This window comes from Aythya fuligula, chromosome 4 (assembly GCF_009819795.1).
Source record: "Aythya fuligula isolate bAytFul2 chromosome 4, bAytFul2.pri, whole genome shotgun sequence".
NCBI lineage: Eukaryota > Metazoa > Chordata > Aves > Anseriformes > Anatidae > Aythya > Aythya fuligula.
In genome coordinates this window covers 63371606-63395767 of record NC_045562.1, presented here as the reverse complement: position 1 = coordinate 63395767, position 24162 = coordinate 63371606, and the positions used below count along the sequence as shown (strand labels likewise).

Here is a 24162-nt window from a genome sequence, read left to right as displayed (position 1 = left end):
TCAAAGCAGCCTTTGTCGTTTTCTCAAGGAGAAATTGGTTGCCTCACATTGACTTCTGCAGACCATTAATATCACTGATCCACAAAGTGTAAAGCAAGAAATATCCCCGAAACCACAGACCTGTGCATCAGGAAGCAACATTTGGCTGCTTCTTTCTTATCCTGGAACATGGGGGAGCTTGAAGGCAAACTTCTATACTTCACTTTTACAAATATTTTTCAGTCTATGTCACATGTGCAAAGTTCACAAAATTCACATTATACAGGAACATAAAATGGTCCTATTAGTATTTCTTTTTGATGCTATATATCTAACAGTACAATATCCCTTTTTCTCAAGATAAACAAAAACCCTCTGTCCCATGGACTATTCCTGATTAATTTTCTAAAGTTAGTTTTACAGAAGGAAAGTAGAACACACACACCTTTTGACACCCATCAAATATTCAAATACAAAGTGATTCTCATAAAATAATAAACCCAATAACCGTCTTTTTCATTTACTTATTTTTTAGTGAGTTTTATTCCAACTCAGGATTGATAGTGAATAATATTGAATTTTTAAAACTGAGATAAACTCTATTCTCAGAAATGACCAAACCCTGGTTACATTTTATCTATTGCCAGTTGTGATTAACGAGTCCTCAAAATTTTAAAACTAACAGAGAAGTACCCAATCTTGGAGGTTTTCAAGACACAACTAGACAAGGACTTCAGAAATTTGATTTGATCTCACAGCTGGCCATCTCTGAGCAAGAGGTTCAACCAAAACTTCCTGGGCTCCCTTCTAGCTGGGACAATTCTATAATTATATCCATAATTGCTCACATCTTCGTTAGTTTGCTATGCATGCTCACTTGAGGCACAGAGTATTATACCCAGATGATACGAATAAATGATGGAATGATATGTTGCGGATGACTACAGGTGCTCATTTTCAATATGCTTTCTGCATATGAAAAAATAAAGCTAAGCTGATTACTCACATGTTTGCATACTGAGCATAAACTCTCTTCAAATATGAGCAAATACTTGAAGTCTGTGTTACAATATTCCATTTGCTCCAGGTGTTACAGTTAGCTTAGCATTTACTTAGAAAGAAACCACAATGAGAATCTGTTTTATATTCCCAGAAGCTAAAACATTTGGAAACAGAAATTATACTAGGAACACCAGGAGAAGAAAATTAATGCTCTGAGTTTAATATGTTGCATTCAAACATTTGTTATACTGAGTTACCCTGGGTCATGTCAACATCATAAAGAAGCTAGAAACCCATTTTCATCAACACTATTTCAAAATGCTGAAGTGAATATTATACATAGGGACAATACACAGCACATGAGGATACGGCCTCAAGTTGCACCAGCAGTTGTTTAGAACAGTCTGCCAAGAGAAGTGGTGGATTCACCATCCCTGGAGGTATTTAAGAGATGGTGGACATGGTTTAACAATGGAGTTGTAGTGTTAGGTTGATGGTTGGACCTAAGATCCCTTAATGATCTTAAATCTTTCCAAACTAAATGATTCTATGATCCATTCTCAAGTGAAGGCAATGGAGGAGATACAGTGTTGAGTACCACTCAAGGTGATGTTTGACATTTCTCAAGATCAAGATTTATGTTGAACACAAGTCTAAAATGCCTCTGGACTTAAAACCAGACCTTTTACAATTTCTCTTTATGTTATAATATCCTATGCAATAGTGGTTCTGAAATTATTTTACTTTATACTAAAAAAAATATGTAAGAAAGTGCATGATTTTGAGACCCATTATCAAAAACCTTCTAGTAATCACACAATATCAAATGTAGTTGTAAATTCATTACAGTATCTGTTGTCATTTTAACCTCAGTTATGATTCCTTGCACAAACTAATGTCTCAAACTGGCAGTGATGAGATCGGGAACATAACAACAATTTAAATTAGTTGTAATTTGTCAAAATTGATTTGTATGCTACATTTTCAATCTCATCCATAGATTTTAATGGAGGATTTAAATTACACAAGCCAGTGTTTTATTCTATTACATATTACTACAGATGGTTGAGGGGAGAAAATCTAGACATTCACACTAATTAATTGGTGACATTTGGAAAACTAACTACTGCTTGATTTTTTTGAATAACTCTAATGTTAATATATTTTTTCCAAGAAGTTTGGGATAATTTTAGAGAAGCATAGCAATGATCAAAAAAGTGGTTGCTGTCTCTCAAACAATCAGATTAGCATTTAAATACACAGAAGGGATTATTCACTCATTCTGTGGAGACATTGTAAAGCTTTTTTTTTTTTTTTTTTCTGTTTTAGAATTACAAAAATGAGCTAAGGAGAGGCAACTGCCAATCTGTAAAGAAACACAAGCTGAATTTTGAGAATAAGGTTGAATGAAATAGGAAAAAATGGAAAGTTAGGGAATGAGGAGATCTTATAGATTGATCTTGTGAAAAAGCTTTAAAAAATCAGTCCGAGTAACACTGCTTTCATCTTCAGGTGCAAACTGTAAGCTTTCTTTCTCTATTATTTTTTTAAAGAAGAGAAAACCCAAACCCTTGTAATATGGAAATATAATTTCCTTCATTAAAACTAAACTGGTAATCTTGTAACCACTCAAAGAGAAATTTTTATGACACTAAATGATAAATTTCCCAAGGCAACAGCAAACTTCATATTCATGAATATTAAAACACTCAAAAAGCTTTAATATGCATGTGAAAGAAACAGAAAATGTAGTTTGCCTTTTTACTTGAATTTACTGAGAGCCTTTTTTAAACAATTCCCAACAGGTGACCTACTAGGGGGGATTAGGAGAACAAGAGAGAAGGTTACACTAATGAAAGAGTCCTGAATTGGGTAAATTCAGATCCAACTGACAGCTGGAGCTCAGGTAACTCCTTGGTTTTGAGCAGGAGGTAGAAACTGCAATTTTGGAGAAAAATAATTATTCATTAAGTGTTTCTATATTATTTAAAAATACACAAATAAAAGTATTTTGTTTATACTGCCCCAGATTTGTGACTTTGTTCCCTGCTGACATCCCAGCCACCATGGAGGCAAGCATAGGGACCATTGGTACCCAGCCAGCCGGAGCAGGAGGCATTCTCCTGTGCTGCTTCAAAGGTCAGTCCCTGTCTTTTTGGAGTAAAAGCTAATAAACTACACAGAAGCATCCACATGCTGGATAAGCAGGCTGATGCTGATGACTAAGGTCAGGTTTTCAAAAACACAGAGGATTTGTCTAATTGTTTATCTGCTGAATTTGGATCTAATGACCTCAGTGGGAAAAGAATTATGTCAGCTCTACTTGATTTTGGAAATCTCACCTTTTGAAAGTCAGACTTTTAAGTCTAAGCTTGCAAGTCCTTACTCTGAGCTATAAAACTGGTGAAAAAACAGCTGATTTCACTAAGCATTAAAATAAACCCTTAACTCTTATAGCTCTGAGCAGTCTAATTGAAGCTAATGTTAGTAGTAGTACAGAGTTTGGAAGGATGACAGCCTTTATAATCATGTTAACTTTTGAAGGTGATCCAAGTAATCACAATAACTGGAGACATTTTCCTTTTAAAGAAATATGAAATGGTGTCAAACTTAGATCAAGGGTCAGACTTTATAATGCCTTCAAGTTCTCCCATATATTATCTCTAACAGATACTACTTTCAAACACTGCTACTTAGAAAAAGCAGTTCCACTCTCAAGTGAAAATTAATATATAAAGGCTTAGAGTAAGACATGTTGTATGGTATTGCATATGATAATATATCATACAATTTTCAGTTTTAAGAAGGCACAAACAGCAGGAACACCTCCCTGCCTGTTTTTCAAATCTCATTACTCATCAATGATCTGAAGTGTAATGTTCCAAAATCTCTCTGGAGACAGTCTGGAGGACTCATTCCTTTCTACGGTCTTCTTCTGCCTCTTGTATTTTCCTCCATGCATTTTAAGCAACCAGTTAGGAATTCTATACTTTCTCTCGTAGTTTTGAGTTTCACACAAAATGTTAACAGTGAAGCTGGATGGCTCTTTTTAAAACGTTAAAAAGTTTTTCATGGGACTGATCACCTGCCTTTCAGCTCCTGAGACAGAAAAGCTGCTCCCACCTGAGCCTGGGAGAAGTGCATGATCAGGAAAAGGCCCTCAGTGTGGTTTTGAATGAGAAGCTGCTAGATGCCTCCTTTGCCAATTGCACATCAACCAAGATGAGGTATTTATAGGAATCAGAGGGGGAAAATGCTGCTCTGTGTAAAGGTTTGAATTTTATTTTATTCATTTTTATTTTTTAGACAATAAACTTATGCTGTTAAAATACAAACACTAGTTGTCAGACAGGTCTCAAGGAAACTGTCCTCAATCCTCCGCTTGTTCAGCCAAGGAAATAAAGAAGCAATCCACTAGAAGTGAAGCTTATGGGAGCCTGGGGAAGGCGGGACAGGAGAAAATTCATCCATGCAGAAACTAGGCTGCAGCTAGAAGGAACCAGCTAAAGAAGCCTGTCAGCAGAGACTGAAAAGAAGAGAGCCATGAAGAAAAGTGGGAGGAGCAGAGAACATTTATACCCCAATGAACTAACGAGAATTCTCAAAGCATAGGATAAGCCAGAAGATGGGTGGTCTAAAGGCTGAAGAAGAAGGCAGGGATAATCATCATCATTGACCGTGACTTCCGGACATAGCCATCAAACTACATTGCTATAGCATTCCCACGAGGAATTTGCCATACAGGGTTGTCCACTGATACAATATAGAGATTTACTGTTTTTTTTTCAGGACAGTTTTCTCTAAGACGTTCAAACAATGAGATATATGGGTAGTACAATTGAAATGCATCACAAAGATGGTGGGAATTTCATTCACTTCAATGAAAAGACTTTTATTATTACCTAAAAATTACTATTCAAACATCATATGCCACAGTATATCAACCATATCACAGCATATCAGAGATCAAAAATGCTGAGTACCTGAATGAAAGGGAAGAGCAGTCCGACTGCGAAGTTGGAGAGCCAGTTGACTGTCCCAGCTATCATGAAAGCGGCTGGCCTCTGAGACTGCTGGAAAAACTCTCCCGTGAGGACAAATGGAATCCCACCTGAAACAGGGTCCAAGAAGGTGGTGATTTTAGTAAACTTCCTCTGCCTATAGCTGCTTCAATAATAGAGACAAACACGCTCCGTGTTACAAAACTCAGTGACTAGCACTGCTCTACAGTTCTCTTTTCAAGTGTACACAGAGGCTTCTGAGCCAGTAAAATGTGATTAGTCAAAACTGTGCTTTAGAGGAATGTGACATTTTGCTCTTTCACACCACTGTTTTACATCCTTTCAGTGACAGCAACCAGGTAAGAGTATGGAGAATTCATACAACTTCGAGAATACCACATGAGAAGCTGTTTATTAAAAATAAAAATTACATTTTCTAATAAAAGTTCAAAATTCTGAAAACTAAGAAATATTCCAAAATACTTTTAGACATTAACAATTGGAAAGACAGGACCAAAGAGATTAAGCAAATTTTTTAATAGCTGTTGCCCACTTTATTTTAGCAATAAGAAGGCAAAACATTTGCCTCTCTATAGGCATACTTTTCATTGGTGTTTATTTAACAAATTCCCTTACTAGTTGACACTTTTGGCAAGGTCTATTTCTCCCATCAGCCAAGGACTCTGACCTTCATAATAACAAGCTCAACAGAATACTACATTTGTCACTCATGTTTCCTTCCACTTAAACAGTGGACTATTTTGTACAGCACTGGCATATTGCTGGCCTCACAGTAACCCCCAGGGTGTAGCTGTCTAGTATCTGAAAGTCTCAATTTATCTTTGGCTTCCTTCCTTTTAATAGGATATTTCTATAGAAATATTTCTGTTTCCATAGAATAAAGCATTTGCTGATTGTATACTTATTTTAGTTAATATTGCACATCAGACACACATATGATTGCAGAATTTTTTCACAGCAGTTTGGAAAAATATAAACCTCATGACCTCAGTCAGGTTTTCAGTATTCTGGTGCTACCAATTTCTACCTCAAGAACTTCATATCTGCCTTTATTATTATGCCTTATTTTCTGCATTACCACTTAGCTCTGTAGGCAAGATTGATGTACACATCTATTATCTCAATCCTTTCTCTGGTTTAGGCGCTTTAGTAATCAAAAACATGTAAATAGATACACCTTCTCTCAAAAGTCTCTGTAACAATCCTGCTTCCAAAATACACATAAATTAAGATAAAAACAACACTGAAGACTCGCCCATCCATTGGGTCTTCATGTAGCCCCTTGTGCTCAGTGGCATTGCACTTAAACACATGCATCAGAAGCTGTTCTATCAGCAGTATGAGATAGTAATTTGCAAACATCTAACAGGACATGCAAATGACACACAGTGTCAGATATTCCTCTATTTCATATCTTTCAAATGCAGGGACTGTGAATACGAGTGTAAAAGAAAGGCAATGTGATGCAGCCAAAGGCTAGATTATACATTAATAGGCATCACTCTCCTTTATCAACTAATGTGACTTCTTCTGAGAATATATCTACAACTGTAACAAACCCAGCTTTCTGTCCTAAAGACAGTCAGTATAAATTACACTTTAAAAAGTATACAGCAAATAAATATTTCCTCCTATTTCATACATAGAAAACAGAAACATGGGGAGATGAGGCCATCCATGCCTCTGTTTAATGTGTTTCTGCAAGCCACATGTAGAACCTAATTCTTAACCAACAAATTTGACCTCTGCCAACAGCGCTTTGACAATGCAGAATGAATAGCAGAAGAGGTATAACTATTGAAATTCTAGCAACATATGTTCTATCAATCTTTGGTGGCTTCCAGTACCCATTTTGTCATACATTTGGTATTTGGGTTCGAATCCTAAGCTATGGCAGGCAAAACAACAATCACATCTGTTCTGTCAGTATCTGTTTTAGGTCACAAGTGCCATACAAGGCAGTGGTTTGCCAGAGCACTTGCTCCTTAGAGAGAAGTGAAGGACTGGAAACATAGAAACCATGTAAGATGATTTATTTATGGTCATTTATTCTGTCATGCCTTTGCTGTAGGACAATCTACAGAGGTGTTGCTGTTCTTGTCAATATAATAAAAAATGCTGTTCTGGATCCATTTAGAACAATACACATTGTACAAGAGAGGAAAAAAGCCAGAGGCAAGCAAGAGAAATAACAATAAAAAAAAAAAAAAAAAAAAAAAAAAAAAAGAAGGACAGAAACATCAGAAAGCATAAATGTTATGAAAACAAAAATGCATGGGCACTATTTGTAAAAACCAAGAAAAAAAAGAAAAAAAAATTGAAATTCAGATGTAAATTCTAGATACATATTAGGCATGACTAATAAAAAGTTTTAGTGATGATTATCACAAAAGCTCTTCAATCTAATTGCAAAAATAATCAATTAAAAATAGTAAAATAAAATAGTATTTTGCAAAATCTAAAAAGAAAAAAGAAATTAGCAGCTCCTCTGAGCTCTAAATGTTTTGTAAATCAGGAATTGGGAAAGGTGGCACAGACAGACCTCCAGATTTTCTCATGGCATAGAAATGAATTTCTATAACATTGCACAACAGAGAAAGTCAACCTCTGTAGAGGAATGACTTAAGAGGAATTGTATGGAAGAATCAAGGAGCCTGAAAAATAATTGGCAGTTTAGCTGAAACACAGACCAGGCCTAGAAACAAATGACTGAATGAAGCCAGGTCATTGCTGTATAGTGCTATATGCCTGGAAGAGCAGAGATCTTAGTAAGAGTCAGAGCAGGGGTTGCATATACCTGCCAAGAGCCACATCATTGAGAAGAACACACTCCTCAGCTGAATGAAATGAAATGGAACTTAGGGCAAGTAGAAAGAAAAATGTAAATCCTTTAGACAAACAGCAAAGGTACATGAAATCAGCTAAGCTCATAGCCCCAGGGATCCTCCCATCCCCAGTCATTTCAAGGTGCAGAGGTGTACTCAAGGATCCCTTCTTAACTTGGTTTCTTTGAGAAAGAAATCTGGGTGCATGGGATTGGAGGAAGCTGCAATATGCTTTGAGTAGGTCAGCCCAGGTTGTAGAGTATGCCATTACAGTCTGCAGCTACAGGCTTGATCCTCCCTCACTGACCCTACAAAATCTCAAGATTTTCCACCTTGCTTTTTGAGTAGTAGGGTCATCACAATGATATGGCATCTCACCAAACATTCCTTATAGCCAGTCTCATTGCAAGCTCTCCTATGAATTAATTATCTATATATTTCTGTTCAATAGATGCTTGGGAACTACAGCTAAAAACAATCCAATAAATCTACTGTGTTTTTTTGAAACAGTCTTTAAAAATTTTGTCATGAATTTTGCAACCATAATACGTGTTTGAACATGGTTGAAATGGTTTCATCAAAAAGCTAACTGATATCCTTTCTCATGGGGAATGAACATTAATACTTCCACTGAAATACTTTCCATGCATTTTTCAGTGAAACAGCTTTATTTTAGCTCTAATCATAAATTAAAATGTATAATACGATTTCCTGTAGGAGTTTTTCAGCAAGGTAGCTTCTGAACATTAATTTAAACAGGCAATGCATTGACTGCAATGCTTATAGTGATTCATTTCTTTTTTATTATATTATATAATTCTTTGTTATTTTCAGCATTGCAGTGAATATAATGGAAGAAGCTCTTAACAGACTGCAGTGGCACTAAAGAAAGACTGTTATATCTGTTATAATGCTACCTCCACTGAAAATTGCAAATCTCTTATTATAGGCCTTGTATATCAATGGCCTGCTTAATTAAACTAGACTATGCCTACACAACACAATTTGACATGCAACAAAACCTCTATATCTCTGTATTTTAGTCATTTCCTTCCATAATTTGTCCAGTTACACTTAGAATCAATGTCACTTGCTGGTAAACATCCAGAATCTGAACCCAACAGTCTTTTATACATGAAATTGGAATGATATAACTGAAATACTATTCTTGCTATACATGCTATGCTATTCTATTCTATTCTTTCTTTTTTTTTTTTTCAAATATATATTTAGATTTGAACAAGTAGCATATTTTCCTGTGAAAAAATAAGTGCATATAGTTACTGTTTTGATCAGTGAGCAGTTACAAATACTGCTTAGCAGAAGTTACTTGGTTCATTACAAAAATATGAATACAAAAAACATGAAAAATGAAGGAAAATGCTGAGATCCTCATTCTGTTTCTATCCATTACCTATCCAGGAATTAACGTCATAGATGATTTATGCAATGAAACTTAAGAGAATAAATGCCTCATATAAATGAGGGAGATTTATTATATTAATCAACTGCCTCTAAAGTCAATAGAGTCTTTGCATCCTAAGAACTAATGATGAGAAAGGAACACCCTGAGCCCCCTGCTCATCTTTCAACACAGGCTCAGGACACAGCTCCATGTATTCAGGCAGTATTTGGCATCTTGTGAGCCCTAGGCTTTGTAGCCCTGCAGCTCGAAATGCAGCCAAGTACCTTTCTAACAGGAGGGCCTGGAAATCCTAAAAACTGTGAGCTCCCAGACTTTTCTGCCCCGTTCTCTGAAAGAAAAAAATCTTCAAAATGAAATGCTTTGACAAATCAGGCAAGTACTTTTCAACAATGTTCTGTTTTGCTAAAAAATGTCTGCCAGCTCTACACAAGATCAAGTTGACTGCAAGGCAAGGTATGTAGGTGGAGAAGACTGATACATCCTAATAGGGTTGGGAAATAGAGTACCATCTCAGTGAAAGATTTCAGTATGTGCAATTCAAGTGCAAGAAGACAACTCTAGAGGACAGCTATGGTGGGGAGGAATGAAAGTCAGACAAAGTTCCTGCAAGAAAGCAAGCTGGCAGAGCAACCTAGTATTCTTCACTGAGACCTCAAAAGTCTGTTTGTATTCAGACCTTAGCTACCAAAACACAAAAATGCAAACAAACAAATGAAAATGCTGGAAAGTACGTACTGTAGAACTGCTAGTGAGGCACCCAATATGAACTGTGAATGTTTTCCATGTCTATAGGTCAACAGATAGAACAAGAATTTTCTAAAATATATTGATCTTTAAAGAGATGCTGTGTAATCTTGTACATTCTATGTGGTGGAATAATACCCCACGAAATAACAGTGTTATGTATTCAGATGGGACAACTGTATTGCCTAGCTAATCCCGTTAAGAGAATTGGGAGCAGAATGTGTGATATGTGTGTACTGAGTCATAGCTTCATGCTGCAGACTCTCTTGTCTGTCTGCAGCTCTCCGCAGAACTGTTGATCTCATGTACTACTGAATTAAGCAAAGCAGGCACTTGGCTTGTATAAAACAATATAGTTAGTTAACCACATTAATTTGTACCATCTGAAGAGCTTGGTCTCTTCTGCCTTAGATTAAGGACCACTTGAACATAGGACATTTAAAGCTAAGTCAGCCTATGGCAAACCAGAAGCGTACATTATAGAACCAAATTAGAAAACAAAAAATACAGAACCTGGCAAAACCTGATAATATAGTAACTAATACATTATAGGTATTAACATTATAGTTTTAATACAATATTGTGTGGAAAAGGCTTTTGCATTTAATAAGTGGCCTTTGGTTTAGCCAACATCACTTTAGAGTAAATAAATTAACCAAACAATGGTGTACAACAGAAGTACCTCATATCCTCTGCAGTAACGTCATTAGTTAATATGTTAATTCTCAATTCTCAGTAATTCACATTAAAGTGGTTCACATAGCAAGTCTATCAGCTAATAAAGAAACTACAGAATATTCTTTCTACAGTTGCCTAGGTAATTACATTAAAAGTAGATATTCCACATAATTTTGTAATGTAAAAGACATAAGAATACCCGTATCTGAACCATCTGATCACTTCTTGTTCAGTGAAATTCTCCTTCTCTTGAACAATAATTAATGCATTTTCTTATAATTTTTGGTTCCATAAAGCAGTATTCTCAAGGACAATTTTATGAGCACTCATTTACTGACTGAACCATTTTTCTCTGCAAAATTGTTTAATGAAGGCAAAATACTTATTACATAATTGAGTACCCCAGTAAGTTCAGTACTGTCAAGATATCATCCTTTACAGGAGGTATGATACTTCCTTTTAAATACAGCTGTTTTCTTGGAAGCCTGAGTAATATTTTCAGTTTTTCATAATTTTTCCTTTTCCCCTTACCACAAATCCCCACACATCCCCTGAACTCAGTCAGCTTTGACAGCATAATCTTTTTCACTGCAACCTAGAACTGAAAGCCAAGAGCAGAATACAGTTTTCACTCTAATCTCTGCATCATTTATGCTCTGCATTCACCTCTGAATTGTGCTTGGTCTTCCAGCGCAAAATGTCCACTATCTGTTAGTTCATCCATAAATGTTTTAACTATATGCAAATTATTATCTCACCCTGCTTAAATTATCCTTATTTCCTTCTATCTGGTGTGCTTTACCACTACATTCTACTTCATGAGTTCAAATACCAGTTCTTTGATCATCTTCCTTGTCAGTTACTCAATTTTATCATCTCTTTTTACTTCATTCCACCAACTCCATAACATCAAAGTAAAATCTAACAGCATCTAAAATTTTTTCCATCTTGCATTAAAATTCTTTTGCAGTCCTGCTCATCCTCATCTATACCATTTTATACTCATCTCTTATCCACATTGTTTCTGAAAATTGTTCAGTCTTAAATGAAGTCTCAAGTCTGCAAAGGTAGTAGAAAATAGGTAGTAGAAAGGTAGTAGAAATAGGTAGAAAAAAACTGTATGTAAAAGTGATGCACTTCTTGAAATACCATTCAGTACAAGGATCTGTTGAAAATTAAAGGAAAGCAATCTGTAAGTAATGTAGTCTGGAACTGTACAAGACCAATCAAGTACTAAAAAAAAATGGTTTTGTCATGCTAGATTGTCCTGGTTTCATCTAGGACGGAGTTAATTTTCCTCCTAGTAGTTGGTAGGGTGCTATGTTTTGGATTAGGATGAGAATTAACTCTGTTCTAACTGAAACCAGGACATAGGGGCAGTTACCAAAATGAATCAACTGGACTACTTGGTGTTACAGTTTATTAGATTCATATATTCCCAATACAAAGCTACCTAAATATGCTCAATAAGAGGTACACTTCACTGCACCGTCCCCAAATATGAATATTATTGCACCATGGTGACAAGGACTTTAAAATATATCAATATTTCTTCATCAGTAAGGAGATCCTAACTAGTTTGTATAGGCCCAAGTCAACCTCATTTTCAGCATTTGAGTAGAGTATCTTTACCTTTTTTATTTTTACTGTTTCCTTCTCTCTCTCTTCTGTGGGTTTATGTTTTAGTATTAACTGAAGACATCTCTTTCTTATCAATTAGTTGCTGCTAATTGGATCTTGAACATTTTTATCAAATTGATTTTCCTGTTCTACAGCACACATTTCTAGAGTTTTTAGAGACTGAATGAAATGCAGTGGCTGTTAATACACATGAAAGCAGGCTAGATGATCAAATTGTCTTAGTCTCAATTTCTATTAAGCAGTAGGTTTTTTTGTAGAACCAGTATTTGATTTTTAATTCTAATAGAATCAGCAGCCCAGAAACAGGCCATTCTGCTAATTGATTTACAAATCCAATTAGTACATAATCTTTTTGGTGTTTTGGAAACACTTTCGGTTTGGTGGAGTTATTTTTTTGATCTGTGCATGTGTTTTTCTTTCCTTTTTTTTTTTTTCTTTTTCTTTTTCTTTTCCTTTTTTTTTTTTTTTTCTTCTTTTTGTGGTGGATAGCCCAGACCAGAGCTAGGTGCAGTAGTTATCATGAAACATCTGAAAACTGAACATCAATATTACATTTCTACTGTAGCACTAGCAATATTTTTTTTCACTTCACCATTATTATTCTGTGTAGCTACTAAAGAACAAAATACAATTCAAAAATACACTCAACCTTTAACTACATGTGAATAGTCTTTTAAACATCTGCTATATTTCCAGACTCACTTTATCATATCAGAACCTTAATTATAGCCTGGCTTTCTATTCTGTTTGAAAGTGAAGAAAAAATTTCTTTATTTAGCTATGACTAAGAGACTTTATGAAATAATTCATTTTATAATTATTCTCAGTATCATTATAATAATCAGATGGTGATTAAAAATTACTTCTGTTAATATCAACTTATTAAAAACAATGATCTTTAAAAAGGGAGTTCCTACTTTAATAGAAGCAGAGAAATGCCCCTTACATTTTCATCCACTATACAGATGGCAATATCATGGAAATACCTGAAATAAAGACTCACAAGTGATCAGTCTTAGGTAAGTGAAACGTTCAGGCATTCATAACACTATGAAAGGACTAAAAACAGAAAAAAAAAATAAAAAAAAAATCCCTATCTAGTTGAGGCTGATTACTTCTATAGTAATCTACTTAAAAAAAATACAGAGACACCAGGCATGATTTCCCTGTCATGAATTCAAGATGACAACACATTAGCACAAAATGCTGCTGGTTGTGAAACTATGCAAGCTAAAACAGTCTTGAAAACTCAGTGTGGCATGTCAGGCTTTCCTCATGAAATCTTTTAACAAACAAATTAATCATAGTAGCCATGCACAATTATGTCACTGTATAGCTGCATTCATCTTGAAGGTTCCCAAGAGTAAGAATATTGGACCAAATTTTCGGAGAAACTTGGACAGAAGAGTGTCTCTTTCTTTTCCCCCCCTTGTTTAAGATGGGCAACAGACTAAGTCTTCACTGTTTATGATTTCTGGAAACTATTGAAGTTTTTAGGACACTGGGTCTCAAATGACAGTGATTAAAGAATTTGGCTGCAGCTCCAGAATGCAGAGTATTACAAACACAGATATTTTGGCTGAATAGCCAAAACAGATATAGCAAATCACAGTACCTGATTGTTACCAAACAGAAAAAGAAAACAAATAGCCTGAAGATGACCTTTCACTATGAGTAACAACTTGACAGAAGACAGTCAATTGCTGGCACCCAAATATGGTGGTCCACATTCAACCTCTGCCCCAAGAACTCCATAACCAGCAGAATGACATGACAGAAGCTGCATTGGATGTACTCTGGAGGAAGACATACCCTGTTCACAGGTTTCCCTCGAAACATCCGCTACTAGCACCGCATGACAGCAATCCAAACAAAGTTGTAGTCTAACACTTTATAGCGGTTTATGTGTTTTTGTGACCTCAAAAGTTTAACTGCGTTAGAGTTATGATTTATTTTTTCAACTGAGTGGAAGAACATCAATGGCACAGGAGAACTAAAAGCTTCCTCTCATTAAAGCCTTCCTCTAGGTAGACATTACAGAGGATACAAGAAGATGAGTAATACAGTATAATTTAATAGTAATTTTGAAAAATACTTAGCAGCTACTTTGATGACTGGACAGGAAACACCTCCCAGTCAAAAAAGCCAGCTGTTTTCAGAAAAATTGAATGTTTCTCAAAAAAGTGAATTTTCTAGAGTAGGACAAATAACATCTGGAGATCCAAAGGAATCAGCTGCTAACTGGCAAACACAAACCATCAAACTACTTTTGATATAATTCTTGTATATGGATTTGTACTTCTGACCTATTTTTACTTTCCCCTGAAAGTTACCTAGTGCTGTTTATTTAGCCTTCTACCTTCAGTATTTTTTACTAGGCTTTCTGTATCTACTCCACATTACTCTGAATAATGTGCCTACATCATTTACACAACATTTGAATAAATCAGTCTTTTAATTGAGCTCTAAACCACATGGATGCAATTTTTTCAGCAGCAAATTTCTTAAGTCTTTGAGTTGTGAGCCATCAGCAAGTAATTAACTATCACTCAGGAAAACACACTAGTTCAGGTAAGAGGAGTGCTCTCAAGTGTCAAAATGTTCACTTTTTGAAAGCTTCAATTAAGAAAATTTGTAAAATCTATTGTTAAAGGGAGGAAGTTTGTTAAGTTTTCCTGCTGCTAAGAACTCCAAATGTCATCTCCAGCAGTTCCTTTATCCAACAGTTACCTTAAGAATACGAGAGGATCATTTTTCTTTACAACTTCCATTAATTATAAAGAATGAAAATCACTTCTGTAACAGAACTGTTAAAAGCTACATTTATTCTATGCTGCACTTTAAAGAGAGGAGCATTTGAACAAAACATAAAACAGGTATTAATCCCAAATGCGTTGAATTATACTTTCATTACTATAATCAAGGGACATGTTTATTACCCTGCAAAAAATTTAGTGAAAGTGCACCCAGATAATTTTTTTTCCTTAACTCCAAAATTCAGTTTGTTCACTGAAAGGCAACCAAAAGAGAAATTCTCACGTGAAACCCTTAAACTTCCCATTCTTTAACCTCCTTGATTTAGTAGCAGTAGTTGAAATTACTCCTGTCTCAAGTGTAGGGAGTAGCTTTTTCCATCACTAAATAGAAAAGGAATGGTAAATCAGAACTCCTGCTGCTTGGTTCACAGCCCACATAAATTAAAGAAATGGCACTCCTCATTAATATGGCAAGCTCTGATTGCTGGCAGCTGGGAGGCTGAGATGCTACCCATAGGGCTACTTGTGTTGGATGGATGGTTTTCCACAGAAATGGAGCGGCACAACAGGGCAAAGGATGGGGCCAGAGATGCCTCAGAAAATCTTCAACTGAGACAAATTTATGCTACTTATTACATAATAAATATATCTCCAGGTTAGTATGAGTTATCCCTGATCAGAACTATAACTCATGTTTGGAATATTTAGCCACTCTTAGGGCAGCAGATTTAAATCTACTGTTGTTCCCCCAAAGCCTTACAGCTTTTAAACCAAGCCTTTTATTACATACTGAGGAAAACTAAAGGTTATTTCTGTGCAAGTACCCTTTGTTTCTAATGCAGGAACTATTTGGCAATATCAAAAGATGCTTACCTGCTGGAATGACTGTAAAGGCTTCTAGTTTATAGAATAAAAGATCCTTTGAAAATTAAACTTTGAAATCTACTACTTATTAAATTACATATTCAGCAACATGGGTTTATTGGTTTCTTTTTAACATGATAAATTTTTCTAGTATAAAGAGATTTTTTTTTCCACACAAGCAAGCTCCAAACACTTTCTCAAACTGTACTAAAAGAATGTCTCTGTGGCAAGCCATGAGCATTAGAAATTCTTACATCTCCCCTCTAAGTGGAGAAGTTAAAGCATCACACAAAGCTTCTATAAATGCCTATTTCATTTGATAATACTGACACTGCCTTTCATTTCAGTACTTTTATGTCTACATGTGTGCTATCACACCTTTGTTTGTGTTTCACATCCAAGATAAGATTTTTTTTTCTTCTCTGATGACATTTCAGATTGAACAAACCTCATGGCTTTCAAGGTGACCCTTTTATCACAGCTGCTCTGCTGTCAATACAGCTATACACTGGCATTCAGAATAAGAGCACTGACTGATTTAAACTTTAAATACCAAAATATGTTTGATACACCTCAGGGCACAGAAATGATTTCTTCTGAGTTTTCTTTTGTTTATTTTATAATGTCAATTTAACACATGCTGAATATACCATTATCACGTTTCCACTGTGTCTATATTGAGCTGTACTAGGAAAAACTTCACTCACGTTCAATAAACTATGACAAGTATGTATTATAAAACTCAGTTACAAGACAAAACAGTGACAAAAACCAAGTGAAATATTTTTCTGAAATGGTCTGGTCTGTTAATGTTTCTTAGCTGTGCATGAAAGTGCAATCAGTATTAAAAGCAAGAGGTTGGAAAACAAAGATCCTGCAAGCATAAAATTACTATTTTTTTTTTTTTTTCAAATTCCATCAAAGAATGAATTTTAGTGATTTCACTTTTCTGTGATGAGATCATGTCTCTCATCATGTTTCTCTGGAAACCTACTACTCATCTGATTTTGCCATCCTGATGCATACTGAACAGGAACTTATTTTATAAGAAGGAGCTGAAAGAAAATCACAATGATTCACTTCTGATACTATTCACACTGAATTCAACTTCACACAAACACCACTGAAGCCAGTATTTCTTCTGAAGGGGAGTGTTACTCACCCACAGAAATGCCCATGGGATTTTGGGCTAGAATAATCACTTTGAAAATGTTACACAACATAAGACAGTAAAGTCAGATGCTCTGAAAATACTGTGTAAGGACTAAATACATACTCTTGCTCTCTTCTCACTGAAGCTCCACTGAATTAAAAACAAACAAACAAACAAACAAAAAATAAACAGACACTGATGTAAGTCATTGGCTACGTGCTCTACATAATGACCAGGTAGAAAATCCTCTCTAAGAACATCTTTGTAGGCACAATGGCTTTTTGACAAATGGAAGCGAAGACAGATTTTATACAGAGGATCTACTTGGAGGTAGAGTAAGAATGTAGGACTTGGAGATAAAGGAACACACAATCAGATTAAATCTGTGTCAAATCCCATCCTCAGTGGTTTCAGGCAGTATTTCATACAGTTGCTTTATAAATTTATAAAGCTTGTTTGTTTAGTTTCTCCTTTTGCTATTTAGTTTACCCTTTTTCTGTTTCCACTGTGCTGCTGAAACAGAACTCAGCTCTTTCAGTGGTTAGGAGTTTTCTTCCAATTTCTCCCTGCATTTTTTTCATGGCTAGCTTAACACCTAGATTTGGGATTTGTTGTTATTTTCTGCAGTAACATTTGCCTTCAGCTTATTCTCCCTACTCAGTGTTGTTCTCTCTTTTGCTCATGTATTTAGAAACAGAAAACGTACTCTCAATCTTCTGTTTTGTTGAACACTATGAAGTTATTCTGTATCTTTTCATATAGAACTTACTTCACCTTCACAGAAGCCTTTCTTTGCAGCCTTCCTGTGCAAACTGCTCCATGAGCACTTCTTTGCTCTAACAATCAACTCTAAGTCTTCATCACAGAAATGATGATGTGGCACATGACAATATAATGCATATTTTTCACATTAGAATACAGAGAGATGATACATGGCAATATGATGTGTTAGGACTCTAAGATAAGATGTAAAATAATGTGTATATAGTGTGGTAACATAAAACTGGCTTTGAAATGACTTATAGATAAAATGGAAATAGTTATAGGTAAGCTTTCCATGTGATACTTATAGATATCATTCTTATATTCTCACTTAACTAACATTTTCAAATATTCTTAAATCCTCACTCTGCTCCTTTTTTTCTAAGTCTCTTTTACATTCCAGCTGCCTGAACATATACATCACCTATTACAAGAAATGAGAATGATAAAGTGACTCTTTAGTCACTTTAGACTAGTTTAGATCAGTAAATTTGGATCACTAATCTCAGACTTGAAGTGCTACCAAAATAACACAAGTTTCCCCCACAAAGATGGCTTGACTTATCAGGCAATAGATATAAAAGCAACTTTTCAGATTTCTAAAACTTTCCCTACTGGTCAAAGGAAGGGCAACGCAGACACCTTCTACAAGTCTCGCTACAACAATAAGGTCTTGGGTAATTTGTACTTATTGCCAATGGTAAAATATGTCCAGTACTCAAGTTTACTGTTTTCAGTGTCACTGAATTTGCAAAGGCTTGATTTGAAAGACATAATACTTCTTCAGTTTCTGAAAGAAGGTGGTAAAGGAAGGCCTACATTAAAGTTAGGAATATTCTTAGAACAGTCCACATCCTACCCTTCATTAAATTGTTTCAAAGACAGAACTCATAAATAACCTCCCCAGCTGCAACACTGCTTCCTCCATTTATCAAAACTGGATAGAAGGATGTAAACATGTAAACATAATGGTCTTCTGAAGAAGAAATATTAATAAAGCTCTTCATACAAAGACAACACATCGAATTGCTTTAGGCCAAGTTCCCAAAGATTCAAGGTCTTGCTGTATTTTTTGTCATGCTTATTTCCATTGGGAAAGTTATCTGTAAGTCCATGCCAAAACTGCTGTAACCACTTACAGTTGGTTTTCTTTTTCCCCACGTCCTACCATCTCGGGTGAATCTCTTGACACATGGCAGAAGAGTCATTTTCTAGTTCAGAGAATGAATATTTGTGTGTTTTAAAGAAATTGGAACAGCTTCAAAAACAGTGAAAATCCCTTATCCAACATATAACACAGCCTCCCTGACTGTTGGTGTTATACCTCTGCAGAAAACTGTCTCTGGATGGATTGGACACATCTTGGGTCATCTGGTTTATTGTTGTTTATTTGTCGTTTTTTTCTTTTTTCTTTCTTTTTTTTTTTTTTTTTTTTTTTTTGTGTGTGTGTGTGTTTGTTTTTTAACTGTCTAGTAGATAAAAGGACTCAATTTCCATCAGCTTTGTAAAACTACCTCAAATTCCCCAATACACACACATACATATAGATATTTTTCAATTTACCCAGCAAAATAAAAAATCAATTGCTTGCACAGCAACTGCTGCAAAGGCACAATGAGTAGACAGGGAATTCAAGTAAACAAATAGAAATAAGCTTCACTTTTCCTGTTTAAGTCTGATTTTATTGTGGTTTTCCTGAAACAGGCATAGATTCTGTAGCCATAGCTCAACATGGTAGTATTCTGTGTCCATGATGAAGCAACTATATGGATTTAATTGAGAAAGTGGGAATAACTATAGCTGGATTTAGCATTTTTTCATCTTTAAAAAATATTACTCTAAGACAAGGTCAAAGAAGGAAGATGTTTTGCATGTACCTAAGCCCATCTATCACTAACTAAATTTCCAATGAGTTGCACAGTGTTTGCTCACTCAGTCAAAGCATTCCAAATCAATACATTCGCTCTGAAAAACAGCACAAATGCTTTGTGGAGGTATTGAAACTGTTCTCTTATTACATTTTTTTTTCTCTTTCTCTCTCTCTTTTTTTTTTTTTTTTTTTTTTTTTTTGAGAAAGAAACTCATCAGTCCTTTCTGTTTACTCTATATTGGATGACACTTCCTCAGTAGAAACATACTATATATTTTTTTTCAGGTCAAATGTGTGACCATGAAATACATTTCCATGCAGCTTTCACATTTTGAGGTGAAAACTGTAAAAATATTTAGTAACTTGCTAACTTGTTCACATCACCAAAATAACACTGGAAAGCATTGTCTATTCTGAACATAAGGTCCCCTTTATTTTTTTGGTAAATACATGAAAGATTTCTTTCTGCTCTTTTGTCCTTTGATAAAAACAATGAAGTACCAAATCACTCGCATGCATGAACATACCTGTTGTTAACATTATTGTTTCAGTGTTTAGCAATATGTCTGAAAAGCATCTGCAGGCTGAAAATCTGAGTTCAGAAAAATGAAACAAATAGAAAAAAAATATATATAGTAACAGCTGATTCTAGCTGTAAAAAGCAGATGGTACTCATCCATATGCTATTCTGAAAGTGGGAGGCCACACAATATATAAGCTATCAAGCAAGTATCAGACGGTCTAGCAAGAGAGCAAATACTGTATTTATTATCTAGAAAGTTCTAGGAGTATTTTATGAGCTCAATTGTCCACATTATTTACTATTCTCAGATAGGATAATTCTTCCAAGTACCAATAGCTCAATGAATGCAAAGTGAATTCATCCTAGATGAAGATCTGTATCTGCGAAATCATGACAAACCATGTAGGATTTACTCCAAAGAATGCTGAAAAGCTCTAAATAAGAGCATAAAGAGCATGCTCCTTCTACAGAAGAATTTCATAAGATAGTAAGCATGAGCAGTACTATGACAATAGCACCTGGTTAAACAATATAAGCAAATGATGCTCAGCCTTCTATAGAAAGGCAAAAATATTAAAAAGTTGCAACTTGACAATAATGAAAAAATACATTAATTTTCTGGTGTAAAAAGACTTTTACTGACTGGAAAGATGGGACATTTATTTCTAAGCCTCAGTCTTATCTCATTAAAACAGCAGAGTGTTAAAAAAGAATACCAGATATTTAAGTGTGAAACTTTCCTGCTAAAGGGGTGTCATAAAATATCTCTGAGAGAGAAGGAATAAGAAATAGCCATTCAGTCTGGAAAAGGTGATGAGTCTACAGGATCACAAGAAACCTGCAGAGGGAGGAAGGGAATCAACTATTACATTTCTTCCAATGGAAGACAGAAGGCATCACAAAGACAAAGGATGCAGTTATACACATGGCAGGTGGTAGACATGCAAATTTTTTTTGCCAAAGGATGTTGCAGATGCTAAAATTTTGCAGTTTCAGACAGAAAACGAACTAATTCATGCAAGACTATGACAATTTTAGAAACTATTCTCAGGAATACACTAAGCTGAAAAAATTTCCTTCTGGAAAAGTGGCTTACATGCTTGCCTTGTTCGTACTTTTCTTTGGACATTCTCTAACAGCCACTGCATTGGAGATCTGTTCAGAAATAGGTTCTTGTTTACTTACTTGCTCTTACTAAAACCCCAACAGTAGAAGGAACTGAAAGTTAAGGTTAATTTTCATTAGTGACTTTCCCATTATAATAAATGGTATTTTTATTTACCATGACACTCCAATGGTATTGCACACTTCCCTGTAACTTTTTTCCGTAGTACATGTATCTAGTTTTTGTATCTTTTTTCCCTAGTACATGTATGAACATGTACTTTTTTCCTTAGTACGTGTATGAACATCATTTCTGCCATATATAGGGTGTGTATATATATATATATATTAGTATAATAACTGTCACAGTATATTTTTGAACAAAACAAAGTCAAGATTTTAAGTTATCTGATAATGGCTAGTGAGTCTTATTTGCCCTATCTAGGAATATCCAGAAATACAGATTTCCCATTGGACTGCAGAGTTCTGGAATAAAAGAACAGAAGTACACACTATTCAGTATTGATCTTTGTGTAGTAATTTAGGACTCAGAATCATTACTCATGAGTCATTTTTGTTCAGACAGAATTTGTTCCACAGAAGCCAACACTAATAGTTTTATTCCATAAATAAGAGATGCATGATTCAACCCTTACTTAAATTTTACAAAGTTTGAAACTAAGATCACAGAAAGAGTTCCAGTGAACTCATTAGGCATGCTGTCAAAATGTTTCAAAACAGCATTACAGATTGTCACTAATGCTCAAGTTTCTGAAACCTGGCTGAAATGATCTTATCTTTGTTACACAAAATGATGAGGTTCATTCCTCTGTCTTTCCAAATGAATTAATTAGTATATGGCTTGTGGGTAATGATCTTCTTCTTTCTATAAGCTCACCTCTACTCATCTAGCAGAGATCTTTCAGAAAGAGAAGATTTAACCCAGGCAATTCATTGTTTTCTTTGTTCTACCATGAATTAATTACATCCTCTCCTTTTATGCAAAATGAACAAATGAAACATGGTATGTAACTGTATGTGAGTTAACTAATATACTGAATATTTAGTTAACTAAATAACTGAAAAATATTACAATGTCTTGCACACTGGGACATACATAAATACATGCAGCAGGTCACTGATGAGAAAGTACTATCTGTGCAGACTACAATGGTAGAAGGTATAATGATAATGATGATAACGCAGCTGCAGGACCAGCTGCAAAGTGACATCCTTGAAACTGGAAAAAAAAAAAAAAGTGGAAATCTATTGGAATTGAAACTTTCTTATGTTGGAATCTCAGAAAAATCTTTTCATTTTTGTATTTATTTTACTCAAAAAATTACTGTTTTGACTGTATTGCCGTACTTGACTTGCTTGAGGAAAACACTGAACATTATCTCAGTTATGGAATAAGTCTGATCTATCTTGAAATGTTCAGTGTGTTGTATTTTACTTATTTAAGGAAACATAAGGATAAGTAATTCCACGGAATTCATCTCTTATTCCTCACACACAGTTGCAATCTTACATCTGCAGCATTTTTATTTTTTTTTTGTCTTTTTTTTTTTTTTAATTACTAAGTTTTATAATTGTTTGATTAGTTATTCAACTAAATTTTAGTTCATAGAATAGAAATATAAAGTAATATTTCACACTAAGAAACCCAGCAAATCCTGAGATTTGCCAAGTAACATAAATCTTCCATTAAGATATTCTAAGGTCAAAGTCCTCTTGTAGCCACTACTACTAAATTGGCACAGTTTCTCTCAAGTGTTCTTTGCTCCAGAAAATCTGGCAGCTGGGGTTGGCCCATTAGTACAATAGCTTGGTTCCGATTTTGGAACCCAAGTATCACTGCTTGCACAAAAAGAAGTGCAGCTGCCCTACTTGGCCTTCTTTTCTTCTGCACTGATAGACTCTTTTATGATTAAACAGCATCAAGAGACTCATTCATCCATTTTAACACATGGCCAATAATTGAAATTGCTTTCATATTCTGAAAGAGAAATGAGAGGTAGGAAAGTAGTTCAGAGCTCTTAAGTCCCACTAAACAAAACAGAGATAATCCACCTCAGAGAAGTTTCACTGAAGATAAATCTGGCCCCATTAAAAGTCAACTAAAAATCTGTTGTTGAATTGCAGAGGAGACAAGATACGATTCTTCGTAATTTCTTCTTCACCACTGAAGTGTCAATTACCAAATTTTTCATAAAAAGCAAAGCAAAGCAATGTTCAATACTATAAAAATATTCCTACTACTGTCAGGTATAAAGAAGAGGTAGAGAAGCCAACTAGGTAGCTACTGGTACATTACAATGTTCTTTGGCTTTGAAAACAATAAGTACAGTGAAAAACACATGAGAAGATATAATTTCTAAAAAATTTTGGAGAAAACAATTAATATATTAAAAAAAAAAAAAAAAGCTGTCGGTTTTGCATACACCTACAGACACTTTGTTCCAAAGACAATGGAAAGTAAACCAGGAAATTCTGAATAGTCTCAGCAAGGGTCTATGTAAAGCTAAGTGAAGGAAAATGGAATATATTCGGATGAATATTGAGGTTACAGAGAAATGTAAAGAATTAATTTTAAGATGCTGAAAATACAATGCAAGAGAACATATTTATCTGCAGGTTCGAAAAATTGGTGGAAAGTATTTGCAATATAGAACAAATTAGAACTCTCTTCAACAGATTTTTATGGAAGAAACAAAGAAAGATGCTATAAGTAGCTGCACTTAAATTATTTAAGCTACTTAAAACAATTGAAGGAAAATTCTTGAGAACTTTCAAGTCAACATTTAACTGTC

At 34.9% G+C, this 24162-nt stretch overlaps 1 protein-coding gene across 4 annotated transcripts in view; it reads right to left on the bottom strand.

The window, feature by feature from the left end:
• The window catches only part of SLC2A9 (solute carrier family 2 member 9), a 123568-nt gene that overhangs the window by 12942 nt on the left and 86464 nt on the right, over positions 1 to 24162 (bottom strand). For all 4 annotated transcript variants that reach the window (XM_032186523.1, XM_032186522.1, XM_032186524.1 and 1 more), the window contains one exon: positions 4965 to 5092. In XM_032186523.1, coding sequence (XP_032042414.1) covers positions 4965 to 5092 — 128 coding nt within the window. The remainder of the gene's footprint in view (positions 1 to 4964; positions 5093 to 24162) is intronic.